The sequence below is a fragment of the Cupressus sempervirens genome, chromosome 6 (genome assembly GCF_028749045.1).
Source record: "Cupressus sempervirens isolate cs-2001-9-10 chromosome 6, ASM2874904v1, whole genome shotgun sequence".
Classification (NCBI taxonomy): Eukaryota; Viridiplantae; Streptophyta; class Pinopsida; order Cupressales; family Cupressaceae; genus Cupressus; species Cupressus sempervirens.
In genome coordinates this window covers 118,208,838-118,233,279 of record NC_143123.1, presented here as the reverse complement: position 1 = coordinate 118,233,279, position 24,442 = coordinate 118,208,838, and the positions used below count along the sequence as shown (strand labels likewise).

At 37.9% G+C, this 24,442-nt stretch overlaps 1 protein-coding gene across 1 annotated transcript in view; it reads right to left on the bottom strand.

Annotated features, from left to right (window-relative positions):
* TPLATE (ARM repeat superfamily protein) overlaps nt 1-24,442 on the bottom strand; it is a 99,309-nt gene that overhangs the window by 20,429 nt on the left and 54,438 nt on the right. The window contains exon 6 of the mRNA XM_089787005.1: nt 23,447-23,569. Coding sequence (XP_089643131.1) covers nt 23,447-23,569 — 123 coding nt within the window. The remainder of the gene's footprint in view (nt 1-23,446; nt 23,570-24,442) is intronic.

Below are 24,442 nucleotides of genomic sequence, written 5' to 3'. Positions count from 1 at the left end.
AGAATTTTGTGCTACTACTGCATGGAAAAGATGTATATTATTATGTAACCAAATAAAACTATTAACTTAGAGAAATAACTTCCACAAAAATGTTAAAATGTAGGAATCGTATGAGTTATTCTATTTTGCATTTCATTTTCAGTATGAAGCACACATTTTATTTAGCTAATTAAGTCTTTAAAAGTGTAGATATACATCAATGATTTAGACTTCTCTTCTAACACATCTCTTTTGCAACAGTTAAGGAGATTTTTGAACACTAGATTTTCAAATAATTAGTATAAAGATAGGTGCAAAAATAGAAGAAACATATATGTTGATAAATATTGTGCAATTGTCTAGTGAATAGTATGTAGAGGTTTCCTTTAAGTTTTTCTAAGATACTATTGTGTGATTGATACAAAAACTGGGTAGAAGGCAGTAGGACCACCAAACGGTGACCAAGAGAAAAGAAGCAAACAAAGAAAAACAACACTACACAAGGGAGAGTACAAAACCACAAAACAACTAGTGATTCGTAGTCGTCAAAAAGAAGCCCAAAACCGAAGGATGACTATCCGTGAGCGGAGGGGTCCGAGCCCGTCACCAAAGAGATGGGGACTATTGTCGCTGATGGTGTATGTGCATAAGATCTTTGCGCAGCCTCATCAATCTAGTGTGAGTAACAGTGGATGGGCAACCAATTGTTCTGTGATTGATACAAAAAGAGGCTCGGAGGCAACAGGACCACCAAATAGTGTTTGAGAGAAAAGAAGCAAACAAAGAGAAACAACACTACACAAGGGAAGCTACAAAACTAGAAAACACTAGCGGTTCGTAGTCGTCAAAAAGAAGCCCAAAACCGAAGGATAACTATCTGTGAGCGAAGAGGTCCAAGCTTGTCGCCAGAGAGATGGGGACTGTTGTCACTGATGGTGTATATGCATAAGATCTTTGTGCGGCCTCACCAATCTAGTGTGAGTAACAGTGGATAGGCACCCAGTCTACCCGGTTCCTCTGAGAGAGGTAACCGGAGTGAAGGCGGAAGTGATAAGTTGGTGAGGGAATGCAGAATTGGGGGGGATAGCTCCCAAAGAGTGAGATCTTGAAGACAAAAGGCCTATTGGAGATAATGTGCAACACATCATTGATCATCGTACCTAAAGGAGGAGACGGACTTGCACTTTGTGAATTAGCAATGAAACCTCTTACAAATCTCGTAGCAGATCGAACAATCCAAAAGAAAATAGATATTAATCTCAACCACACCCATATCACAACACTGACATATCCGCTCATCTCTGTTGGTTTGGTGATCTTTCTGGATACAAAGTTGGTGAGAGACAAGTCTGAAAGAGTCTAACTAGATACGTAGGGCATGGGGCCACCGAGGGGAAGAGTAGTAAGCTCGAATAATGATGCCATCCTAAATGTCAATATAGTGCTCCGCATAAAAGGCCATATGAGGGCAAAGGCCCCCTGCCAAGTCAACCCAAGTCACGTGAAAAAACCTACTGTAAATGTCCATCCTAGAGATCTCATTCAGCTTCTCAGGAAGTACTAAAAGGAAGGCGATCAATATTGAAACCCACAAAACTAAGGAGATTGGAGACCTGGGCATACCAGCATCTAGCACGACGAGTGGGGTTAGAGGCCGCAATTGAGGCTAAGGAACAGTAGGCCAAGTAGGAATAACGGTATATGTCATCAAAACAGTCTGCAAATCCTGTGGCCTAAGAAGTAACTAAACCAAATCAAAGATCATGCAAAGTCTAAATGGATGGGCACCAAACTCAGCCAAGATAATACTAGTAGAAGTGGTCGGCTAATAGTAGATGACGCAACGAAGGAGAAGAGTCTGCACCCTCTCCATTGAAGCCCCAATCAATGGGCAATAACGAGGGTCCCCAAACACTCGAGCCATAAAGAGACCATGAGGGTCTATGGGACTGAAAGCGTAGAAGGACAACTACCAACAGTGAGAGCACCAACCAATGTTCGTGGAAAGAACAAAATAGGAAAGCAAAAGAGCAAAACCAAGAAAGCCTAAATTCTTCTCACAGGCAAAGACTACTCCAGAATAGAAGGGTCCATTCTGAGACTAGGGTGTATCCCAGATCCTCTCGAGGAGTCATTGGATGTAAGGTGGTGTTGTTGTTGAATGTACCCTTTGCGAGGCCTCTCAAACCTGTTGTGACCCGAAGCATGGTCGAGGGACTACTTTGTCCCCGGGGTCGGAGACTGAGGGGCAAAGAAGCAAGCAATGAGCTGGTCTAAAGTCTAAGACGATGGTAGTTGAATCTATGGAGTGCAGTCTGAGTCAATGGTAGTTGAATCTATGGAGTGTGGTCATGGAGCCACAAAGCCTCCTAGAGATAAAGGGCAAGACACCACAAGTCCATGTATCCGATGAAAGAAGAAAGAGATATGCAATCCTTGAATAGGCAGTGAAACCTCCCCTGATCTAATAGGATGGGGCAACAAAAAATAAAATATGTCTCTGCCTCTATCTCCCCAAGCAGGTAAAGGCGGCAAATTTTATCCTCTCTATTGATCTGATGGTTAGTTTGATATGTAACTGATGAGAACCCACTCTAATAGAGCCCAAATAAATGCAGAGGGCATGAGTCCAAAGACGACGTACCAAGGGCGCAAAATAAGCCTATCCTGAATATACATGTAGTGCTCAGCATAGGAAGCCATCCTCAAGTGTAGCCCACCCGGAGGATTACTCCGAGTAGTGACAATGTATTGTCTATAGATGTCAGTCCTAACATGCTCATTCAAATTCTAATGAGAAAGGAGGAGAGCAGCGACATCAAGAGAGAATGAACGAGGGGAAGACAATCAATCACAATCATGACCGAATGAAGAAGGGTCGAGGCATGAGCAAGCAAAGAAGCAAGTAATGAGCTGGTTTGAAGTCTGAGTCGATGGTAGTTGAATCTATGGAGAGTGGTCACAAAGCCACAAAGCCTCCCAAAGATAAAGGGCAAGACACCACAAGTCCATGTATCCGAAGAAAGAAGAAAGAGATATGCAATCCTTGAATAGGCAGTGAAACCTCCCCTGATCTAATAGGATGGGGTAATAGAAAATTAAATGTGTCTCTAGCTTTGTCTCCTCAAGCAGGTAGAGGCGGCAAATTTTGTCCTCTCTATTGATCTGATGGTCAGTTTGATACATAACTGATGAAAACCCACTCTAAAAGAGCCCAAAGAAATGCAGAGGGCATGAGTCCAAAGACGAGTGAGGTACCAAGGGCGCAAAATAAGCCTATCCTGAATATACATGTAGTGCTCGGCATAGGAAGCCATCCTCGAGTGTAGCCCACCCGAAGGATTACTCCAAGTCGTGATAATTTACTGTCTATAAATGTCAGTCCTAACATGCTCATTCAAATTCTAATGAGAAAGGAGGAGAGCAAGGACATCAAGAGAATGAACAAGGGGAAGACAATCGATCACAATCACGATCGAATGAAGAAGGGTCAAGGCATGAGCAAACCAACATCGAGCTCTGCCAGTCGGCTCGACCCTGCAATCACCTCCAAAGAGCAGTAGGCCAAGTATGAGTATCTATGTTGACCCTCAAAAGAATTTGTGAATCCTCGAAGCTTGTGAAGAAACCAGTGTTACCCCAATACTAGGGTACGTCGGGACGGCAGGACGCCGAGACGAGTTTCCATGATGCAAGAAAAATGGGCCTCATTTTTGAGATGACTAGGGGGACGGAAGCAAAGGAAGGACGTGACAAGGAGGAGTGTTGTATAGTATACACATAGAACTTGAAATGCTAGTTATGAAATGATGTTTCAGTAGAACATAGAAAATTAAAATAATTAATATGGAAAAATTGCAACATGAGCTAGAACTATTCAACATTCAACATAATAAGATATTACATACACTATAGTAACATTCAAAAATCAAAATTCAAAAAGAAATTCAAGTACCCATCCTAGAGGCAGCATGGTTGCAGAATGGCAGAGGTGGGGGTACTTGGGTACTCAAGCACCTAATGCGGGGACGTCTTGGGAACGAGTATTTCGAGGTTTGGGAGGAGGTGCAAGTCCTCATGTTACATTGGAAGAAACCAAACCAGATCAAAGATGGTCCCAAGTTTAATATTATGAGCATCGAACTCGACCGAGGTGATATTGTGAGAAGTGGACCAATGGAATCCAATAATGCGACAAAGGAGAAGGTCTGAACTCACTCGATAGAAGCCCAATTTGGCTCCAGAAGAGAGGGCCTCACAAGGACCCATAAAGGACCATCAACCTAACCAAAGAGTCCACAAGGGACATCTTGGTCATGGCATCTTGGAAGTGGTGTCTAAAGCACCATCGCTCGAGCATAGCTACGGAACCTAGCCCTTTATTCACATAGGGTTGCATAACATGCCTCACGTTGAAGCAAGGACAAGAAAACTTAACCCCCAGGTAAGTATAGGAGGGAGTGACCTCAACCTCCTTGCTCAAAAAGTAGAAGTGGACATGTGAGGTCTTCAACCAATTGAAATCCATCACTCGGGTCTTGCCCACATTCACAACTAACTATCGCTAGACACAAAAAGAAGTGAATCCATCAAGCAACTGTTGGAGCACCTAAGGGGAAGAAGTCAAAAGAACCACATCATCAGCAAAGAGCAAAATGGAGATCAAAACCTAGTGTAACTAGCAGAAATCGCCAAGGGCATAAGGATTGGCAAATGTATGTTCAACCATGATGGTCCTATAGTTGTTGAGATCCGAGACTAATTCGGTCTTATGGATCGGATAGATAATGTATCAAGGCCAAGAGTTAAGAAAACTAGTACAAACCACTTTGTTGAAGAGCACTAAGAGAGAGGAACCTAAGACCGAAATACCGCGCTTGAAGAGCTCCGCTTAGAACCCTTCCTCATCCACAACCTTGCCACTATTCATGCATCTAATCGCCTCACTAATGTTGGAGAATGTGATGAGGTGACAAAGGGGGCAAGGGAGTGGGATAAAGAGGGGGTTGACCAGGAATCTCATAGAGAGTGGAGGTGTGAGTGACAAGGGATTTGTGATCAACATCGGATGGGGGAGGAGGGTGGCAGGCAAACATGGTGCATCTAAAGAGCTTTGGGGACCGTAAAAGGGAGGCACAAAGCGATAAACAATGCATAAAGAATAGCAACTGCTTCTTGTGACCAAAAAAGCGACAGTATTCAAACCTCAACTGGACGAACATGGCGGTGAGGCTAGAGAAGGCGGAGCGAATTGAACAGTGGAAGGACTTGCAATCCTCGTCAAATGACTGGTTAATGAGGCAAATGCCAATGTGCAGGGGGCTACAAGGGAGGGAAGAGGTGTGGTGGGGTATGGGAAGTAGGGCGGACTCTCACACCGCGGTTGCAGGTGAGTCAAACATGGAGGGAGCATCCCCAGAATTAGTGAAGAAATCCTGAGGGAGGAGCCGCCTAAGGTGATGGAGGAAGAGATCATGATCACACACAGGAGAAAGGTGAGGAGGATAATATCAACCGAGAGAAGGCAAGAAACAAAGAAGCACATGAGAGGGCATAGTCCACAACACTCGCCCTGCCACAATGAGGCCAGTAGGTGAAGAGGTTGGATCCAAGTAGGCGGGGGAATTTGTTCAAGATGACCATGTCATAAGATTCGCATAATTGTAGTAGATGGCGGTTGTATCAAGTACAAGGTCCCTAACTGTCCTCTAAAAAATGTTGTAGACCCATGGTGCCCATACTTGATTGAACTAAACAGACGGAATTCAACCCACAGTCGTGGAGGGGGGTCAAAAAGTCTTTGGTCCATGCATTAAAATCCCCCAAAATAATGATGTTGTCTATGACACAGAATTTGGTAGTGCACTCATGCAAGGTCCACAAAAGGGTCACCACTCTCCACATAATGTATTGCATAGTATGAAGAAGTTGACAAAAAGTAACAAACCACAATGTAGATGTCCCTACCACGTGACGTTGTTTGGCCGATGCGGATCTACAATGATCTAGCAGAGCTATTGGAATGGACCATAGAAGTTGTATTGAAGAGGCGAACTCTAATCAAACATGCAACACCACCAAACCCCTTACCTCACTGGAACAGATGACAACATCTCTAGACGCAAACAATCATTGATAACTGGAAATCCTAGTTAGAGGGCAGACATGGCTCTCATGAGTCTCTATAACAAGGAGAATGTCAACTCCAAGGGCATCCTAAAAGAAGACTCGACAATGACCATAAAGAGCCATTGTCATGTCAGCAGATGTCATGCAAAGAATTGCTAAGAGGCTCTCTCATGTCAGACTGCTGTTGAGACTGACATTTGGCCTTGGTGGCTAGACTAGGTTCCCATCCAGGAGGGGGAGAGTCTCGAATAACAGCTTGGAAGTTCTTGATAACTGCCCACACCTAACTGTGCCTGGCCTCTATCGTGAATCCATGTAAATGTCTCAACTCAGTCAACTAAGATCTAGTGAGATCCTCATCAAGGTACTCTTAGTGGGAAGAGGAAACAACTTCCTTGTCGCACTAAGAATTCCCAAGCTGTCAGCAAGTGTGATGAATCTGAGAAAAAGAGTATCGTCTCATCCCACCCAAGTCCTATCAAGAGTAATATCTGTAATGCCTAGCTGGTCACTCAGAAAGGAATATCTTAAGGGAGAGGATCGATGGAGGAGGGAGGAAGGCCTTAAACTTGCAAATTGAGCTCTAGGACCAGCATAACGTGCTCGTCAACCAACTTGACTTGGACGAGCTTCTTGACTTAAATGGAGTTGGAGTTGTTGTAATCAAAGGCCCAAGATTTTAACTGTTGCTCTTTCTTAGATGCTAGGGAAGACTTCTTGCACACCAAATTCACTTGTTGATTGCAAAATTCACGAAACTATTCCTTGCCAGTGTCAAACAGCTGTTTAAGATCTTCAGAGGTGTTGTCCAAGGTAGAGGAAAAACCGGTAAACAATAAATTCAGATCAGTAATTGTTGAGGACAGAGAGAGGACCATATACTTCAATTGTGTATTTTCAATATCCAGTTTAGCCATGCAGTCCACAAGTCGCTGATAGGTAACAAGCAAGGGACCCATGGCAGCGAACCACACCAACAACACAAAGCAACTGTGTACCAAGAGGGACCAGAAAAGACAACAAGCTTAGCAAGGGGTCTAAAGAGCAACAGCAGACTGAAAGGAGCAGAAAACCAAGATTAAAACCACGTTGAAGCAGACAAAACGAAAGCCATGGCATGATAGCAAAGGGCAGCGAATAGCAACTCAGAAACTGTTTCAATTGCAATGCCTGACAGCACAATACAAATGCAACCATCAAACAACCACTCACAGTAGACAGGTCCAACCAACCTAACGACGAGAGAAGAAAGCACAATACTCACACAACACATAGAAACTGTCAACGGCAAACCAAGATGTCATCCTTGGCAAGAGGCCACACACCCAACACACTAGAATCTACCAAGGGCACACCAACAGGTGTGGAAGGGGCCCAACAGCGAGCCACAAAAAGCAAAAGAACCAAATCCAAACTGAAAGGTAAAAGATGGAAAAAAAAGAGGTCTTCCAACAAGTTCACATGAAAGAACCAGGCAAGCAAGCAGGGCGCACTAGAAAAGCTAGAGAACAACTCGCAACTGCGTCAAGAATGAAAACACAGACATGCGAGTAACCACTGGTAAACACCAAACACCACAACTGCTTCCTCCAGCAAACCAGCACGAGAGTTGACAAGAAAAAGACACACCTTGACGCCCAGCGAACAAAGCACTCCCACAAAAACAACCAAGAGAAAACCAATGACAAGACATGAATGAATGATCATGGGAAAAGTAGAGGGCAATTGGATATTCGAATGCAGAACACAGAAAGGGTGGAGACAATGACCAGGAAAACACACATAATGTGAATAAAAGACGCATGCAAAGAAGATCAAAAATCAACGATCACCAGCACACAGAGCCATCTAGGTCACACAGGCAAAGGACCAGTCGAAAGGAGGAAAGGATTGACATGCCGGGAAAACTAGTCATGCAAGAAAAATATGCTCGAAGAACAAAAAGTATATTGTAATGTCCCCTTTTTAGGACATTTGGAAATTAAGTCAAGTTCAGGTGATATTAAATTGACTCACAAGAACTTAGTAATTTAATTAAGGGGCCATTTAATATTGTAAAGTGGGTTTAAATGTGATAAAGGAGAGAATAAGATGAAAGGAAGGGAAGGGAGTTGAAGGGACAAATCTTGGTGCATTAAAAGGACAGTTGCATTCATTTGGACATGCTTGGATTATTGCTTCGTTTGGAGAATTTGAGTTTCTCTTGGAGAAACATTAGGAGAGTTTACAACTTCAATTTCAGACCTGAGGACGCAAACCTTTAGCCAATTGTTGGTGGATTGGACGTAGCCCCGGTTCATCACTGCAATGGATTCAATACAGAGTTCACGCTGGGTTTTACAAGTTCTTTTTTAATGCTTCCAATCTGACTGTTATTGTTGTGTTTAAGATTGGATTTTGATATCTTGTTATTGTACTGCTTATATATAATGCAATAACATTGGAGGTATTTTAATGAGCATTTATCGATTTATCTGCTGGTTTATATTACTGGTTTGGGATGCATGAGTTATCAATTGGTGCTGAAATGTGTTTGTAGGAAAATTTGTAGAATATCCATTTGAGATATTACAGTGGTATCAGAGTGTCGAACTTGATATCTTGTTTGGTAGATTCTAATTTCTATCTTTTGCATTTGTGTACAAATTTGCAAAGGTATTGCAGACTCTTAGAAAATTCAACTTCCTTAAATTTTATTTTGGGGGTCTCGATTAATTTGACATGACTATTCTGAAGTCGGCTTATAAAGTTTGCATCACTGTGACTTCTATTAAGCAATATATCAAGGTTTTAATCGGAGGGATACTTTGAGAAAATTAGAGAAGTATGCTGAGGCAGATTTCTCATGTGATTTCGGTGGCATATTGATTGTTTCTACATTTGGTATCGTCAACTCTACTGCAAGATTGATTCCTTGTCAGCTGTGGTCCTCTTGTGGATTGCTTCAATGCCAAAGGAGAGTTTTGAAATTATAAGTCCAGAAATTATTGATTTTATACGGGTCCTGTAAAGTGCATTTCACTCACATTACAGGTTGAAGTAGATGACCATGTTTGACTAAATATATCATCTGTTCAAGCCAATGTCCTCATGACATGATCAATGACATTTATGACAAGATATGTGACCGTGCTTAGAAGATTCCATAAATCTTTGGAAAGCAAAAACCAAAACATTTTTATAGCAGATGGTCACAAACTTAGTAGACTGTCAAGAAAGACCCAAATTGACAGACAACTACGTAATTAAAAACCCGCCTGTAGCTCTTGTCCATTGGGAATAACCATTTAAAACCATATTTCATTGCACCTTGAATGAAATATGGAAGTTGGCAATTATAAGCATCGGGCAATATAAAGGCATTGTTATAATATAATTTATGCTTGTGGGAAATACAAGAGTACTGAAGATTAATTATTTAGAATAGTCTGCTGAGTATAACAGCCAATCAACTAGTTTGAGTGCTCACATGATCACCAGGGGAGTGAAATCAACATATTTGTTACATTAGAAGTATTGAGTCTGGTTGATCATTCTGTAGGTGAACGGGTGAAGGTGATTGGTGAAGCTACACCATTGGTGGGGGATGGGATTGAGATAAATTGGAGTTGTAAGCAAATGCAGATGGGCATCTACGTTGTAATATGAAGGAGTTATTTTGGAAGGAGAATGGTCACTAGTCTTCTAGGATTTGGCGTATGCCTTACAGTGACCGTTGGCTTATACATGTATATCTTGTGTTTCAGTGACTACTGAGGAAATGACAAGGCTACAACAGGAAGAGTAAGGCACAAAAAAGGTTGGATGTTTGAGCCACATTTAGAACTACAGACAGACAAAATTGTCGTTACAAACCTGTGCAGAAGCGTTACCAATCTCAAAGAAAGAAAAACGACACCTAACAAAGGAAAGAATTGACACCTCTGGAGTCGGGTGTTACACTGTCCGAGTATGTTTGCAGTAGTCAGTGATGTTTGCAGATATTATTAATATGCCAACCAGTATTAAACATTATCGACCGTGAATGCAATTTGAAATAGTAACAAGTAATATAATCGAACATGGGGGACTGGAAGGTAATTATCACTAGAAAAACATTAAGAGGTTGGAGGCGTAGTTAGGAGCACACGCGATTGCAATTAAATGATTAATATATTATCTATTGCAACTACAATCTCTCACATATGGTCCAAGTTTCAAATATTTAAAATTGTTGGCGAGCAGTGTTGGGATTCGTACTAGGTTTATCTCTTAATAAAAGTGACAGAGCATACCTATTGTGATAATGTACGGGGACACCTAGACATAATTGACCACAGCACTAAGAAGCTCGCAGATGATATAGTGACACTTGGTCATAGAGATAATGAGGAGTTGGGCTTGACTTCTATTGGTTGGCCAAACCAATAGATTAGAGACCTTTTATAGCTATCATTACAGTAGAAGGGTTGCAGAGATGACAATTACCTTTCTTTGCCTAGAATAATAAATGGGAAGAAGCAGAATGTATTTGCTATTGTGGGGAAAAGGTTTAGAGCTCTACGCCAATGTACATAGATGTATGGACGAGAGTTATACTGTCTGAGATAACCGATAATCTTGAAAAGGTTCAAATGATACGTTTGAAGTAATGATAGCAGATGTCCTGTGATAACATGTAGTAAATGATTGAACAGCACCAGCTATTTCCTGCAAGTGACTGAAATTTAAAGTGAAGATTGGTCTCAGAGGGAAGCCGGTTGGAGTCATTGACATACAGTTTGGATGGACAGCAATAGAGGATAATAATCAGTAAATTCCAACCTGTAAAGCTATAGAGTTGTGTTTCCGAGCAGACTTGAAAGCATCATATGTAACTGGGAGAATATTATACAGAAATTCAGTATGGGGGATGAAAGAAGTGAAAAAACCAAGAAAGATGTTGAGTGTTGTTTTCCCTTTCCCTATTGTTAATGGTGGTCTTCATGATTTATATTCAGGAAAAAAATGTAAAAGATTCAGAATATTTTCATGATGAGCATCATATATGGACCGAGGGATACACTGTTATACGGGAATTAACTTCTGCAAAAGGACCAGGTATTGCAGAGTACAAGATGGAAGTTTTGAGAAATCCTTTACAAAGGAATATGCCACTGTTTTGTGTCACATTGGAGGATGGAGCAGAGATTGATGGATCCACTCCAACTGAACGTTGGAAGAAAATATATGCAAGATTAGAAAAGTCAAAGCAAAAAATTAGTAACAGTTTGGAAGGTCCTCTAGAGAAAAGACAGCCATATAAGTCTGGTTCATGTATGTTTGGATTTTCAAATAAGCATATAGCTAGTCTTATCCAGGCTTTACCACATGCCCAGGCATGCTCAGAGTATATGGATTGGGACGATAAGCTTGCAGTGCAAAACAGTGAAGATGGATTGTCAGCAGGCACACACATTATAGGTCCTTCAAAAATGAGCAAGAACCAAACAAGGAAAGAGCAGATCTGTTTTAGTTGCAAACATTTTTGGTCACTTGGTCATACTTCTGAGTGTAATGAGGAAAAAGAGTTAGCTCAAGAAGTGGAAATCAGCATTGAAGAAGTTGAAGATTTGTTAGTCCAGCTTCAAAATTATAAACATCATGAGAGGAAATCAGCTATGATAAATGGTAAGAATTATTTTAGCATCCTATTTGGTGAGTTAGAGTTTCCAATTGACAAACATTATGGTGCGTATAAGACCGAAAATGAAAATCTCAATGAGAATGAATTATGTAAAGATAATGACATGATAGTTAAGGAGACAATTTATCTAGAGAGGAAGGAAAATTCTGAAAATAGTACAGCTGAAGGTAAAAATGAATCTAGTATGCAAAAAACAGAGCAAGAAGAGATTATTTTAGGGGCTGATTTAAATGACCAATCAGAAATTTCATTTATAGATGATGATTTTAGAGAATATAATTTAAAGGATATGTTGGAAGTGTCAAACAATATGGTCATTACAGCCTTAGTGCATTTCGATAACATCCACAAAAGCATTGAAGAAACCTAGTGGGAGGTTGATAGCATTGAAAAAGAGAAGGGACTAATGAAGGGAATCAATAGTGCAAACCTTCATGCTCTGGGCATTGGAAAGGATGAAATCAGATCATTTGAAGTTGCTCAAGGACAGGGATATAGGCATCAAACATGCAGAAGATAAAGAGCTGGATGAACTTTGTCTTCAACTAAGTAGGGCACATTACTCCTTATATCAGGCTGAAAATCAAATTTCTATCGCAGTCATTCACAAGGAAGATAAACAAAAAAACTAGAACTATGGAGATGGCACAATTTGTTGAAGGAATCAACACCATTGGTAAGCATGAAAACCAGAATAACATTTCCACCATTTCCCATCTTAATGAGGCACATTTTGTTAATGAAGACCATACGGACCAGCAAGAGGACGAATACTTAAGTTCTGATTTCTATAAAAGCAGTAGCATAATTTCACCAAATCATGAGAGAGAAGATGAATCATCTGGCTTTACTTTGAAAATTATGCGTGAAGATTATTTTGCTGATGAAGATGTTGACTTTAGTGATGGTACTCATGGTGAAGTGGAAAATTCAGAATTCTCCTCGGTGTGCTCTGAGATTCTTTATAGCTTACCCAACGATTTATCAGATGATTCTTATGCTATGTCAGTTGTCCACCTATTGATTGGTGATTTTATCATTCCGCATACTTCAATAATCAGTGGCTTCCCAGCTTGGACTACTAGTACATTTTCAGATTTGGCTTGGCCTATAGGAGTTAGTGAGCTGCCTACAGATGAGTGGAGACTACACATGTTGCAGTATACTCCATATGAGATGCTTACCTTTCTATTTCAGCGACATGCTAGTGATAATGTTGTCATTCTTGATGCTGATCTGAGTCATAACGGCGTCATCTTGAGTCATGTTGAGTTGGGTTCCTTGCACATGAGCAGTATGTTGGGCATATTCAGCTGGCTGATTCAGGAGGTTGGAGATTCGTTGATCATCTATATCCACCCCCAGGATTGTGATGTTAGGTTTGTTTGTGATCCAGGTGATAGTAGCATGTGTGTTTTGCACTTTGTGAATTACAATATGATGCTACAGAAATCGAGATTTGTGATCAGAGTCACACAACCTACAGATGCAGTTGTACTTTACAGATGGACATGGGATCCAGGGATCAAGTTAATGGATAGATTGCACTTGGACACCTTGTTTCCCATGCTACAGGATATGATTTCAGTATGGACAACAGAGCTACCTACAAATTTATTTGGTATACTGGTATCGATTGCTTGAGGACAAGCAATCTCGAGGCAAGAGGATTTGTAATGTCCCCTTTTTGGGACATTTGGAAATTAAGTCAAATTCATGTGATATTAAATTGACTCACGAGAACTTAGTAAAATTTAATTAAGGGGCCATTTAATAATATAAAGTGGGTTTAAATGTGACAAACGGAGGAATAAGACGAAAGGAATGGAAGGGAGTTGAAGGGACACATCTTGGAGCATGAAAAGAAGGAGAGTTGCATTCATTTCGACATGCTTGGATTATTGCTTTGTTTGGAGAATTTGAGTTTTCTCTTGGAGAAACATTGGGAGAGTATACATCTTCCGTTTCAGACCTGAGGACGCAAATCTTCAGGGCATTGTTGGTAATTGGACGTAGCCCTGGTTCATCACTGCAATGGATTCAATACAGAGTTCACACTGGGTTTTATAGGTTATTTTTTAATGTTTCCAATCTGACTGTTATTGTTGTGTTTAAGATTGGATTTTGATATCTAGTTATTATACTGCCTATATATAATGCAATAACATTGGAGGTATTTTGATGAGCATTTATCACTTTATCTGCTGATTTATATTACTGGTTTGGGTTGCATGAGTTATCAATTGGTGCTTAAACCTGTTTGTAAGAAAAAATAGTAGAATATCTATTTGGGATATTACATATATTAATAGGATGAAAAGAAACAAATTAAAAACAAGAAAAAAGAAATAAAAGAAAGAAAAAGAATAAGAAAAAAAGAAGTCGAAAAAAGAAGAAAAAGATAATGAACATGGCATCAAACGGTCATTCATCTTCATGGCAAGCATTTGCATCGATGAAACATCTAAAAATTATGGATTTTTGTGTTCAGAATCATTGCAATCTATTTTTGACAAAAATAAGATTTCATTATTACATGGCAATTAAAGTTTACAATTGTGCAAGTATTTAGAAAATCTTTTGAGCATATTTCATGTTTTATGTTTTGAGCAATAAAAATTTAGACATCATAAGCTACCTTATTAGATTTGAGGATAAACTGGAAGGTTCATTATAATTCTTATCTTGGAAAGTCAAGGTAATTTTGTTGCTGGAAAATTATCATCTTCTAAATATCAAACAAGATGAGGTGCTTCAACCTTCATTTGCGTAGCAACTAGAACTTGTTGCTCAAAGATTATGATCTTATGGATATTAAACAAGATCCAGTGCTTCCAAATTCGTATTCACAGTAATTAGCAACTCACAAAAATAAATAGGTGAAGCCAAGCAGATAATCATGGATGTGGTAAAGAATTGTTTAATACCCCATTTATTTAAAGAAAAAATAACCAAGGAGATGTCTGATGCTCCAATTAGTCTATACTACAGTGAATATACATAAGGATGTCGATATTGTAAAACAAACTTGAATCCATAAGATGACTAAATCAAATTCAATGACTAGTTACCTGACGATGGTTGTCACATAGCTTCATGACCAACTTGTAGCAGTTGGAGAGAAGGTTGAGAATGCAAAGATAATGGACATGACATCGAAAGGTTTCTCATCATCATGGCAAGAATTTACATTAGAGAAACTTGAATGGAATCAATAGCCAAGAAGAAGGGTGGTGATGATAACCTATCCCTCTTAGGAATATGAATAGAAGTGAATGAAAAGGGCCCACGAGAATAAGGGAAAGGATAAGGAATCTTAAACACAGCCAAGGAAGAAATTGAATATAATCAAGTACTTCATTTGCCATAAATTTGATCATCATGCATCAAAATCTCCCCACAAGAAGAAAGACAGAGAAAAGAGTAGCAGACACGAGCAGCAGCATCTGGAAAGATTCAGATGAATAACTTCTCTACCAAGTTTGAGAGGGATTTCTCAACGATATCTTGTCTTTCTACCAGCATAATTCTTAAGGATGCTTGGTGTATGGACAGTAACTCATATAGCCATATGATATCAACCTAACAATGTTTCAGTTTTGCCAATTTAAAAGAAAATAACTTTGAAGTTCAAGTTGAGCTTCATGATGATGTCAAGTATCTCGTAGTGAGACTTGGTACAATTCGCTTCTACTATTAGGAAACTCTTTAGATCTTGATGGTGTTTTGTCTCCTCCAAGTCTCAAGAAGAATTTGCTGTCAGTTTCAATTATGTAAGATAAGGGTTGTGCAGTGAAAATCAATAATTAGCACGTCATTATCAAACCAAAAGAATCTAAGCCTAGATACTGGGCAATTAATAGGGGTTAGAGAAGGCAATCTATAAAAGTTATAAGGTGAACCAATTTTAGTTCTAGTTTATAACAATGATAAACTGAAGGACACAAGAGGATGTAGCATCTATTACGATAATAGATAGTTTCTATTATCTCTGTTTAGTATCTAATGGTTATCTATTGTAATCTTCTGTAAATATTAGAATGTTTCTAGTATTTAGTTTTATGTTTCTAGAATAGAATGTTTCTATTCTTTAGTTAGTTGTAGATAACTGTTAGTTTTCTCTTAGCTAGAATAGAATGTTTCTATTCTTTACGATTGTTTCTTAAGGTAACATTGTTCAGTCTCTCATATAAATTGATCTCTTGATCACTATTAATAACAAGCAAATATTTTCCATTTACTTCGTAATAGCATCTACGTCAAAAAGTGTGGCCTATTCAAAGGGAGATAGTCACAAATCTACTAGATTGAAGGATTGATCTAAAAGGAGTATGTAGATGATACACAGTTGGGAAGTATGCCACTACTATTTTTCCAGTCAATGAGTATAGATCAAAAGAAATTCTAAACCTAGCGCATTCAAAAGTTTGTGGACCAATGTTAGTAACATCAATTTTACAAAGCATGTATTATGTTAACTTTATTGAGTTAGTTTCAAGAGTTCAATTCAACCCTACAATATGAAATCAGACCAGGAAGAAGATCAAGGCCTCAAAATCCGATAATGTGTGTGAATATAAATCCAAGGAATTCAAGATGATGAGTCGTTGTTTATAGAGGATGAGATTGCTAATCGCTGATGATTGCTCATTAGTACTTGGCACGTTCTTTGAGAAGTAATTCATTACTATATTTTCGAGTATCGACTTTAGGCATTTCTGAGGTGGCTATGTCATGCTTTTGTAACCCTTGAATCAAAGGTAAGAAGACATTGTGCAATGCCTTGATTTCAACAAGGGAATTGATTTTCTCATATTGGGGCAATGGCTCAGACACGTCACCAACGTTCCCCCATTCTTTAAATGCCTCAGAAGATGGAGCTAGCGGTTTAAGGGGTAGGACACATCCCCATGTAACATAGATACATCTCAATTGACATTTAAATAATAACTCAAGTGTTGTAGTCATTGCCTCTACAGGTGTGGTGGGCTGCCCAGATGTAGCCACCACTTCTCAGTTGTGATTCGCCACAGTGTTGTGGTTGCTATCTCTTAAGTACATGGTTTCCTAGCCTACCATAGGTGCAACACCTTATTGTGTGCCTAGCCACTGACCTAAGTTAGACTCTCGCTAGTTTATAGTCTCTTCAATTCTATGTATATATAGAGAGGGGAAAGGTCCCTCTTGCGACCTTCACTGCAATGCCCAGGCAAAGAGCATAAGCGAGTCTAAGCCACTCTATTTGTAGGACCAATATTTAGACCAATTTGGTATAGGATCAAGAAACTCAAATCAATTTGGTATAGGACCAAGAGTTATTGGGACATACTCAGTAACATAGTTTATGATCCCAATTAAATAATGGACTTCCTCCTACCTTTGTCCAGTGTGACTCTATGAACCTTGCATATTGTCGGATTATCAGGATCACTGCAAATGTATTAGCACTGCCTAATTTGGTATGTGTTTTCCAAAGGTGACAACCTCTTATATTTATATATTGAGAATAATCAAGAGGAGACATGTCCCTTCATGGTACATGTCTATTCGTTAAATATAATAATAAGTTTTAATTATAGTTTTGCATAATTATATATATATATATATATATATAATTTCCATGAATTATTATTATATTCAATTCTTACATAATAATACTTAGATGTATATAAATTTATATCTCATATAAATATATATGTATATATAAGTTATATTTCACATATAATAAATATTAATGTATATATATGGATATACATCTACAATAGTATTGTCTCAAGGTTTATTCAATTGAAGCTACCAAACACTAACACTCCTCTTAGCTAGGAAGGATAAACACAAGATATAATATTACCTCAATGTAAATTATGAATGACAAGTTTTAAGGATATCTTTAATCATAAGATATCCACCATGTATATATCATCTCAACAAGTAAGGGCCTCCTGAATGTCAAGTAACATGACATTCACCAAGTACTCTTTGAGTAAGAGCCTCCTAAACGTCAAGTTGCAAGATATTCACCAAATACTATGAGTAATGGAATCCTGAACATTAAGTCACATGATATTCACCAAGTACTCTGAGCAATGGCCTCCCGAACATCAATTTGCATAACATTCACCAAGTACTCAAAACTATTCATAAGATATGTGCACACACATTCTCAATAATGTTTACCATATGAACATCCATGGTCTATTTAAAGAACTTAATCCACCATGCACGACATAATATATCATGATCTGTTTCTGCCATCATAAAATGTCTATCACAATAGAAAGCCATGGTCTATTTAAGGAACTTAATCCACCATGCAAATTATCATCTATCATGATTTGTCCCAAACATCATAAGATGTCCATCATAATAGAAGGTTAAGTTATCTGAAAGATTGTCACCATCCAATAACTTTTACAAGTGATAATCAATTCGAAGTCTTCACTTCCTCGTGATGTACATAGGGTGTAGGCCCATCAGAATGGGGTAACTCACATGGATTTTCAAACTCCCTTTGAATACCAATCTTTTGAGCTCCTCATCCAATGTTGCATCTAATTAAGTGTCACTCCCTCTAAATCTGATATCAATCATCCTTTTTCCTACAAGATTATCCTCTGAGAGAAAGGAAAAGATCAAGGTAGATAGCTCTTGTAGTGATAAAAAATCACATTTAACAATTATTCTCAATAATTATATTATAATATTTTAATTATAAAAACATTAGAAATTTGACTCCATACTTAATTCATGATGAATCAATTCTATTCCAATATTCGATATAGTTATTAATATACTTATCATATTTTATTTCCATAAACATATTATATATCCATAGATATATTATAATCACATATGCCTACAGATAAATTCATCTCAATATATATATTTATTATAGTTTTTAAAATTATTTTAAAGATCCTTACATACCTTCGTTGGGTATGTGGGACCAATGGTTTAAGTATTGGCTAGGGCCCACACTCGTTACTTTGATCGTACTTCGTTTATGTGGGCACCTTAATAATTCTACCCTTATTACACAAAATCGGTATTGGTTTGTATCGGCGCTTCCCTTGACACGAAGTCCGATGAGCCCTATATACTTGTTGATCCATCAAAGCCCCTACTTTTAGTCCATTAAAATATGTATAGAGGAATTTGGAATATGACTTGGCTTGACCACCTACAGATTATGCGATTTCTTCAACCATCATGCAAACTATCATTATTTGTGATGTTATAAAGGGAATAGTTAATAAGTTTCCCTTGCCATCTTCGACAACGTGAGAATTCCACGCATTATGCTTTGGCCTTATAGGTTTCTAGAGGATGTCATAAGCATGATAGAGACTTCCAGAAAATCCATTCTTTCGATGAGAAACTTTGGAACTCAATGAAATACCCTTTTTACTATACTTCTGAATCTAGTGTCAATTTCTTTAAAAAACGTTTTTTAGAACTCGTGATTTTGCTTCTATGCAACTTTCCTTTGCACTCATGTGCCAACCCCTTCTAGTATTTACGGATGCCATTTCAAGCCCTATGCATTTTCAAGAACCTCATGTTTTCCCACCAAATGCATTTGTTCCAAATTAATCCGACGTGACGTGTCTAGATAAACTGTCCTTTTCAGAACTTATTCAAAATGTTGCAATGGGAATGTGTCAAGATATGTAATGTTTCACAAAATTATATCAAGTTCTGATATTACCCTTGGAGTCAATTCAAATATCCTCTCACCAATTTAGAATCACTCATGGCTTGAAGCAAGAAAGCCCTGTAATTAATATATTTAATCAACTTGGTCACCATGTTAATGTGTATCCTCTCAACTTGGTTACTCATCATGTTGGTGTGCCACCAATGTTGCCCAAATTGACTCCAACTTGGTTTGAGACTTGCATATGATTTGGCTTAATCCCCGAGTTGTTAACTATCCAATATAAGATTGTTGGTCGGAGAATAGTCACAGATCTGTCAGTGTCGATAACACAAAGCCAACATCGTTGATCCACATCTGTAGAATATTGGAAATTTTAATTTAAAAATTTGCATTTCCAACTGTTAAAGTTATTATTCTTTCAATGTGGTCCACCACCGTGTGGCCCTGAAAGTATGTCATATTTGCTATCGTTGAGTCTTATTCTTTCACATTTGCAACCTTGCTATGATACCATAAGTATGTCATATTTGTTATCATTGAGTCTTATTCTTTCGCATTTGCAGCCTTGCTATGATACCATGTTAAATTGTCATGATTGCTGCAAATGTATTAGCACTACCTAATTTGGTATGTGTTGTGATCTTGCTATCAGGATTTAACTGTGTGATTTTTGAGTCAAACTCATTGACCCATATTTCATGAGTAGTGATTCAACATGAATCCATCTCTCATGAGAATAAATAGAACACTTAGCACTCATTGGATCTAGGTGATGCTCACAGGGGTGAAGCACCGAGACTTCCCGAGAGGTCACCCATCCCAGTACTACTCCAGCCTGAGCGCGCTTAACTACGGAGTTTCCTCCATGGTTAAATCCAAAGCTTGCAACCCCATTTGCAAAACCTTCACCAAGTGTTGTGCCTTATGAACCATTTATTAGAAAGCCCCTTAAGCTCATCAATTGATAAGTAGGAGATAATTTCCACAACTAGTCAAATTGTGATATTGCTATCAAGATTTAACTGTGTGATTTTTGAGTCAAACTCATTGACCCATATTTCATGAGTAGTGATTCAACATGAATCCATCTCTCATGAGAATAAATGGAACACTTAGCACTCATTGGATCAAGGTGATGCTCACAAGGGTGAAGCACCGGGACTTCCCGGGAGGTCACCCATCCCAGTACTACTCCAGCCTGAGCGCGCTTAACTACGGAGTTTCATCCATGGTTAAACCCAAAGCTTGCAACCCCATTTGCAAAACCTTCACCAAGTGTTGTGCCTTATGAACCATTTATTAGAAAGCCCCTTAAGCTCATCAATTGATAAGTAGGAAGTCTCGGTGCTTCACCCCTGTGAGCATCACTTAGATCCAATGAGTGCTAAGTGTTCCATTTATTCTCATGAGAGATGGATTCATGTTGAATCACTACTCACGAAATATGGGTCAATGAGTTTGACTCAAAAATCACACAGTTAAATCCTGATAGCAATATCACAATTTGACTAGTTGTGGAAATTATCTCCTACTTATCAATTGATGAGCTTAAGGGGCTTTCTAATAAATGGTTCATAAGGCACAACACTTGGTGAAGGTTTTGCAAATGGGGTTGCAAGCTTTGGGTTTAACCATGGAGGAAACTCCATAGTTAAGCGTGCTCAAGCTGGAGTAGTACTGGGATGGGTGACCTCCCGGGAAGTCCCAGTGCTTCACCCCTGTGAGCATCACCTAGATCCAATGAGTGCTAAGTGTTCCATTTATTCTCATGAGAGATGGATTCATGTTGAATCACTACTCATGAAATATGGGTCAATGAGTTTGACTCAAAAACATACAGTGAAATCCTGATAGCAATATCATAATTTGACTAGCTATGGAAATTATCTCCTACTTATCAATTGGTATGTGTTTTCCAAAGGCAGCAACCCCTTATATTTATATATTGAGAATAATCAAAGAGAAGACATGTCTATTCGTTAAATATAATAATAAGTTTTAATTATAGTTTTGCATATATATATATATATATATAAAATTTCCATGAATTATTATTATATTCATTTCTCTCACATAATAATACTTAGATATATATATAAATTTATATCTCACATTAATACATGTGTGTGTGTGTGTGTGTGTGTGTATATATATATATATATATATAATAGTATTGTCTCAAGGTTTATTCGACTGAAGCTACCAATCATTAACACATATACCAATATAGGCATTGTGAGATCCTAGATTGATAAGTAGGAGATATTTTTTCACAGTAAGTCAAATTGTGATATTTTCTATCAAGGTTTAACTATGTAGTTTTGAGTCAAACTCATTGACACATGTTTCATGAGTAGTGGTTCACACGAACCCATCTCTCATGAGAATAAATGAAACACTTAGCATTATTCATTGGATCTAGGTGATGCTTACAGAGGTGAAGCACCGGGACTTCCTAGGAGGTCACCCATCCCAGTACTACTCCAACTTGAGCACGCTTAACTACGAAGTTTCCTCCATGGTTAAACCCACTTTGCTTGCAACCCCATTTGCAATAACCCAAGATTGGCTTATTTCCAATGATAGAATAGGTTGTCAATGGGTCCCCTTGGTTAAGCCCTGCTATAGACATATAACATACCTGATCTTCTATTTTGGTAACTAATTTTCAGCTTCATGTGTTTTATAGTACATGAGGGGAGTCTTTCCTTTACGAGGCTATCTATGCTTGTCATGATTTTGTGCGGAAAATATTTGGTTTGCCTTTTTAGCTATGAATACATCATTCAATGCTTAATTTTAGAATTTTTTCCTAACCTATGATTGTTATCCTAAAATTCTCAATTATAACTAAATGTATTCATCTAGTCTCCTTGACTAAGTTTTGGTCAGTGCAATGTGCACTATCATTTAATTTCTATGGTATTCTTCAAACTTCACTATTTTTTGACATCCTAAGCTTCTTATATTTCATCCACAATTTTTGTCAATTCAATCACAACCTTTATGAAAGTCTTATGAGGAATTTACCTAGAACTAGCTTGTTACCGAAATAAAATTAGCTTGAAACTCAGGAGCTATTGGAACCATTAAACTAGAGATCTTTTAAATTGAATGATATAGTGACAACATTTGGAGACCTTTCTACTTTTCTCAGTTTCCATCTCTGCCAAAGCCAAGGAATAACTCATATCTGCCTGGATGAATCCAAGCCACTTCCCAGTCGACCACCTTAACAAAAAGCTAGAAACACAAAAAGATAACTTTCTAAAATCAAATCCCTAATTTAACCATTGAATGATAAAACTTTGAAAATGGTGCGTGCCCTGAAGATTTGTATTGTCCCCAAACCCCCAAAAGGGATGTTGCCACGAAATCCCTATGAGAGGCACTACTAGTTATTGAGATCTCTTGTCACATAAGAAACTTTATTAAAAAGAGGGGGCGAGGGGGATGTCTACATGTGGAGACCAAAACCAACACTTTAGACAACTAACTTCACCAATTCATGAATCACAAAATCATTGATCAAATGATGAAGTATCGTACCATCAAATATTCAAATATCCTTATAATTATAGAACATAATATTATATGGTATATCAAATGTATTTTTGATTATGTATATTAAAATTATTTAAATAGAATATGTGTATATATATATTATATACAGCTTTAACCAGCCATACTATTCTCAACAAAAAACACTTTGCCATATCGAGTGTATCCAAACCACATACCATACACTTTGCTTCTTAATTTTTTGGGGTAGTTTCAGTTTTTAATTGCTAAAGTTATCAACACCAGCATGATGAATAAAGATATGTAAATGAATTCCATTTTATGTTTTTTGCAATAAGTATAGTTTCAGCTTTGAATTCACAAAATTACCAACGTCAATATGATAGATAAAGGTCTCTACAAGAATTTACTTTTAAGATCTTTGCAAACAAAAGTTTCACTATAAACTTATAAAATTATAGAATTTCTGTACATATTCTTGTAACATATACCTGGGAAACAAGATGCTGTAGCTGCCGGACAGCCTGAGGGGATCCATCCATAAAATAAAGCGAACCAGTTAACCCAACTCGTATATCCACTCTATTCAGCTCTTGCTCTATCAAATTTAGAACCTACAATTGACAATAAAGTTTAAATTGGTTTGAAAATTAGTTCAAATTCCCAGGGAAGACAATTCACCACAAAATCAAAATAAACATATGATTACTAGGCTATTTGAAAGAGTTACATATCTACTAACTGTAATCCATGTTAACAATTCTCATATCATTCTACATTACAAATTTTATCAATTCTTGGTATCTAGGTGAAGGCATGTTTTCTAGACTATCTTGAAAACCCAATTTTCTTTAGTTCATTGAATTAAGTCATAAATTATTAAATAAAAAGTATCAATATGAAATACTCTAGTCTAATTTTTTAGCACCATATTGAAACTCTTTTTGTTTTTAAAATATGACAATGCAATTCTTAGTTTTGACAAAACATAGGCATAATCATGACAACAGTTTCTCAAATATACTATTAAATGGCATTAGAATCTTGTATAAGGTGCATATTATAAAAAATCAATCTTTGACAAGAAAAAGGTAATGCTTATATGATTTTTTTCCTCAAAACGTCTCATTATAGTAGGCATTACAGATGAGTTATCTTGGATCTTCTCAGTCTCAAGAAACAAACACTTCCATTCTTTGTATGCACAGCTAAATTATTTCATTTATCAAAATAATATAAGTATTGCAAGCTAGAAAAGTATTACAGAAATCTAATGTGAGTTTATAAAAATCATATCCTCCCCCCCCCCACCCCTTCCCCCCCCCCCCCCCAAAAAAAAATATATATATATATACATATATAATACACATCATATATAGAAATGGGTCAAAAGCAAATTTTTGGACCAAACTTATCAATGAGACCTATTAAACTGTATATGCAAGCCAGTTCTATTTGTGAGGCCTTGCCCCGACCCATCATATAAC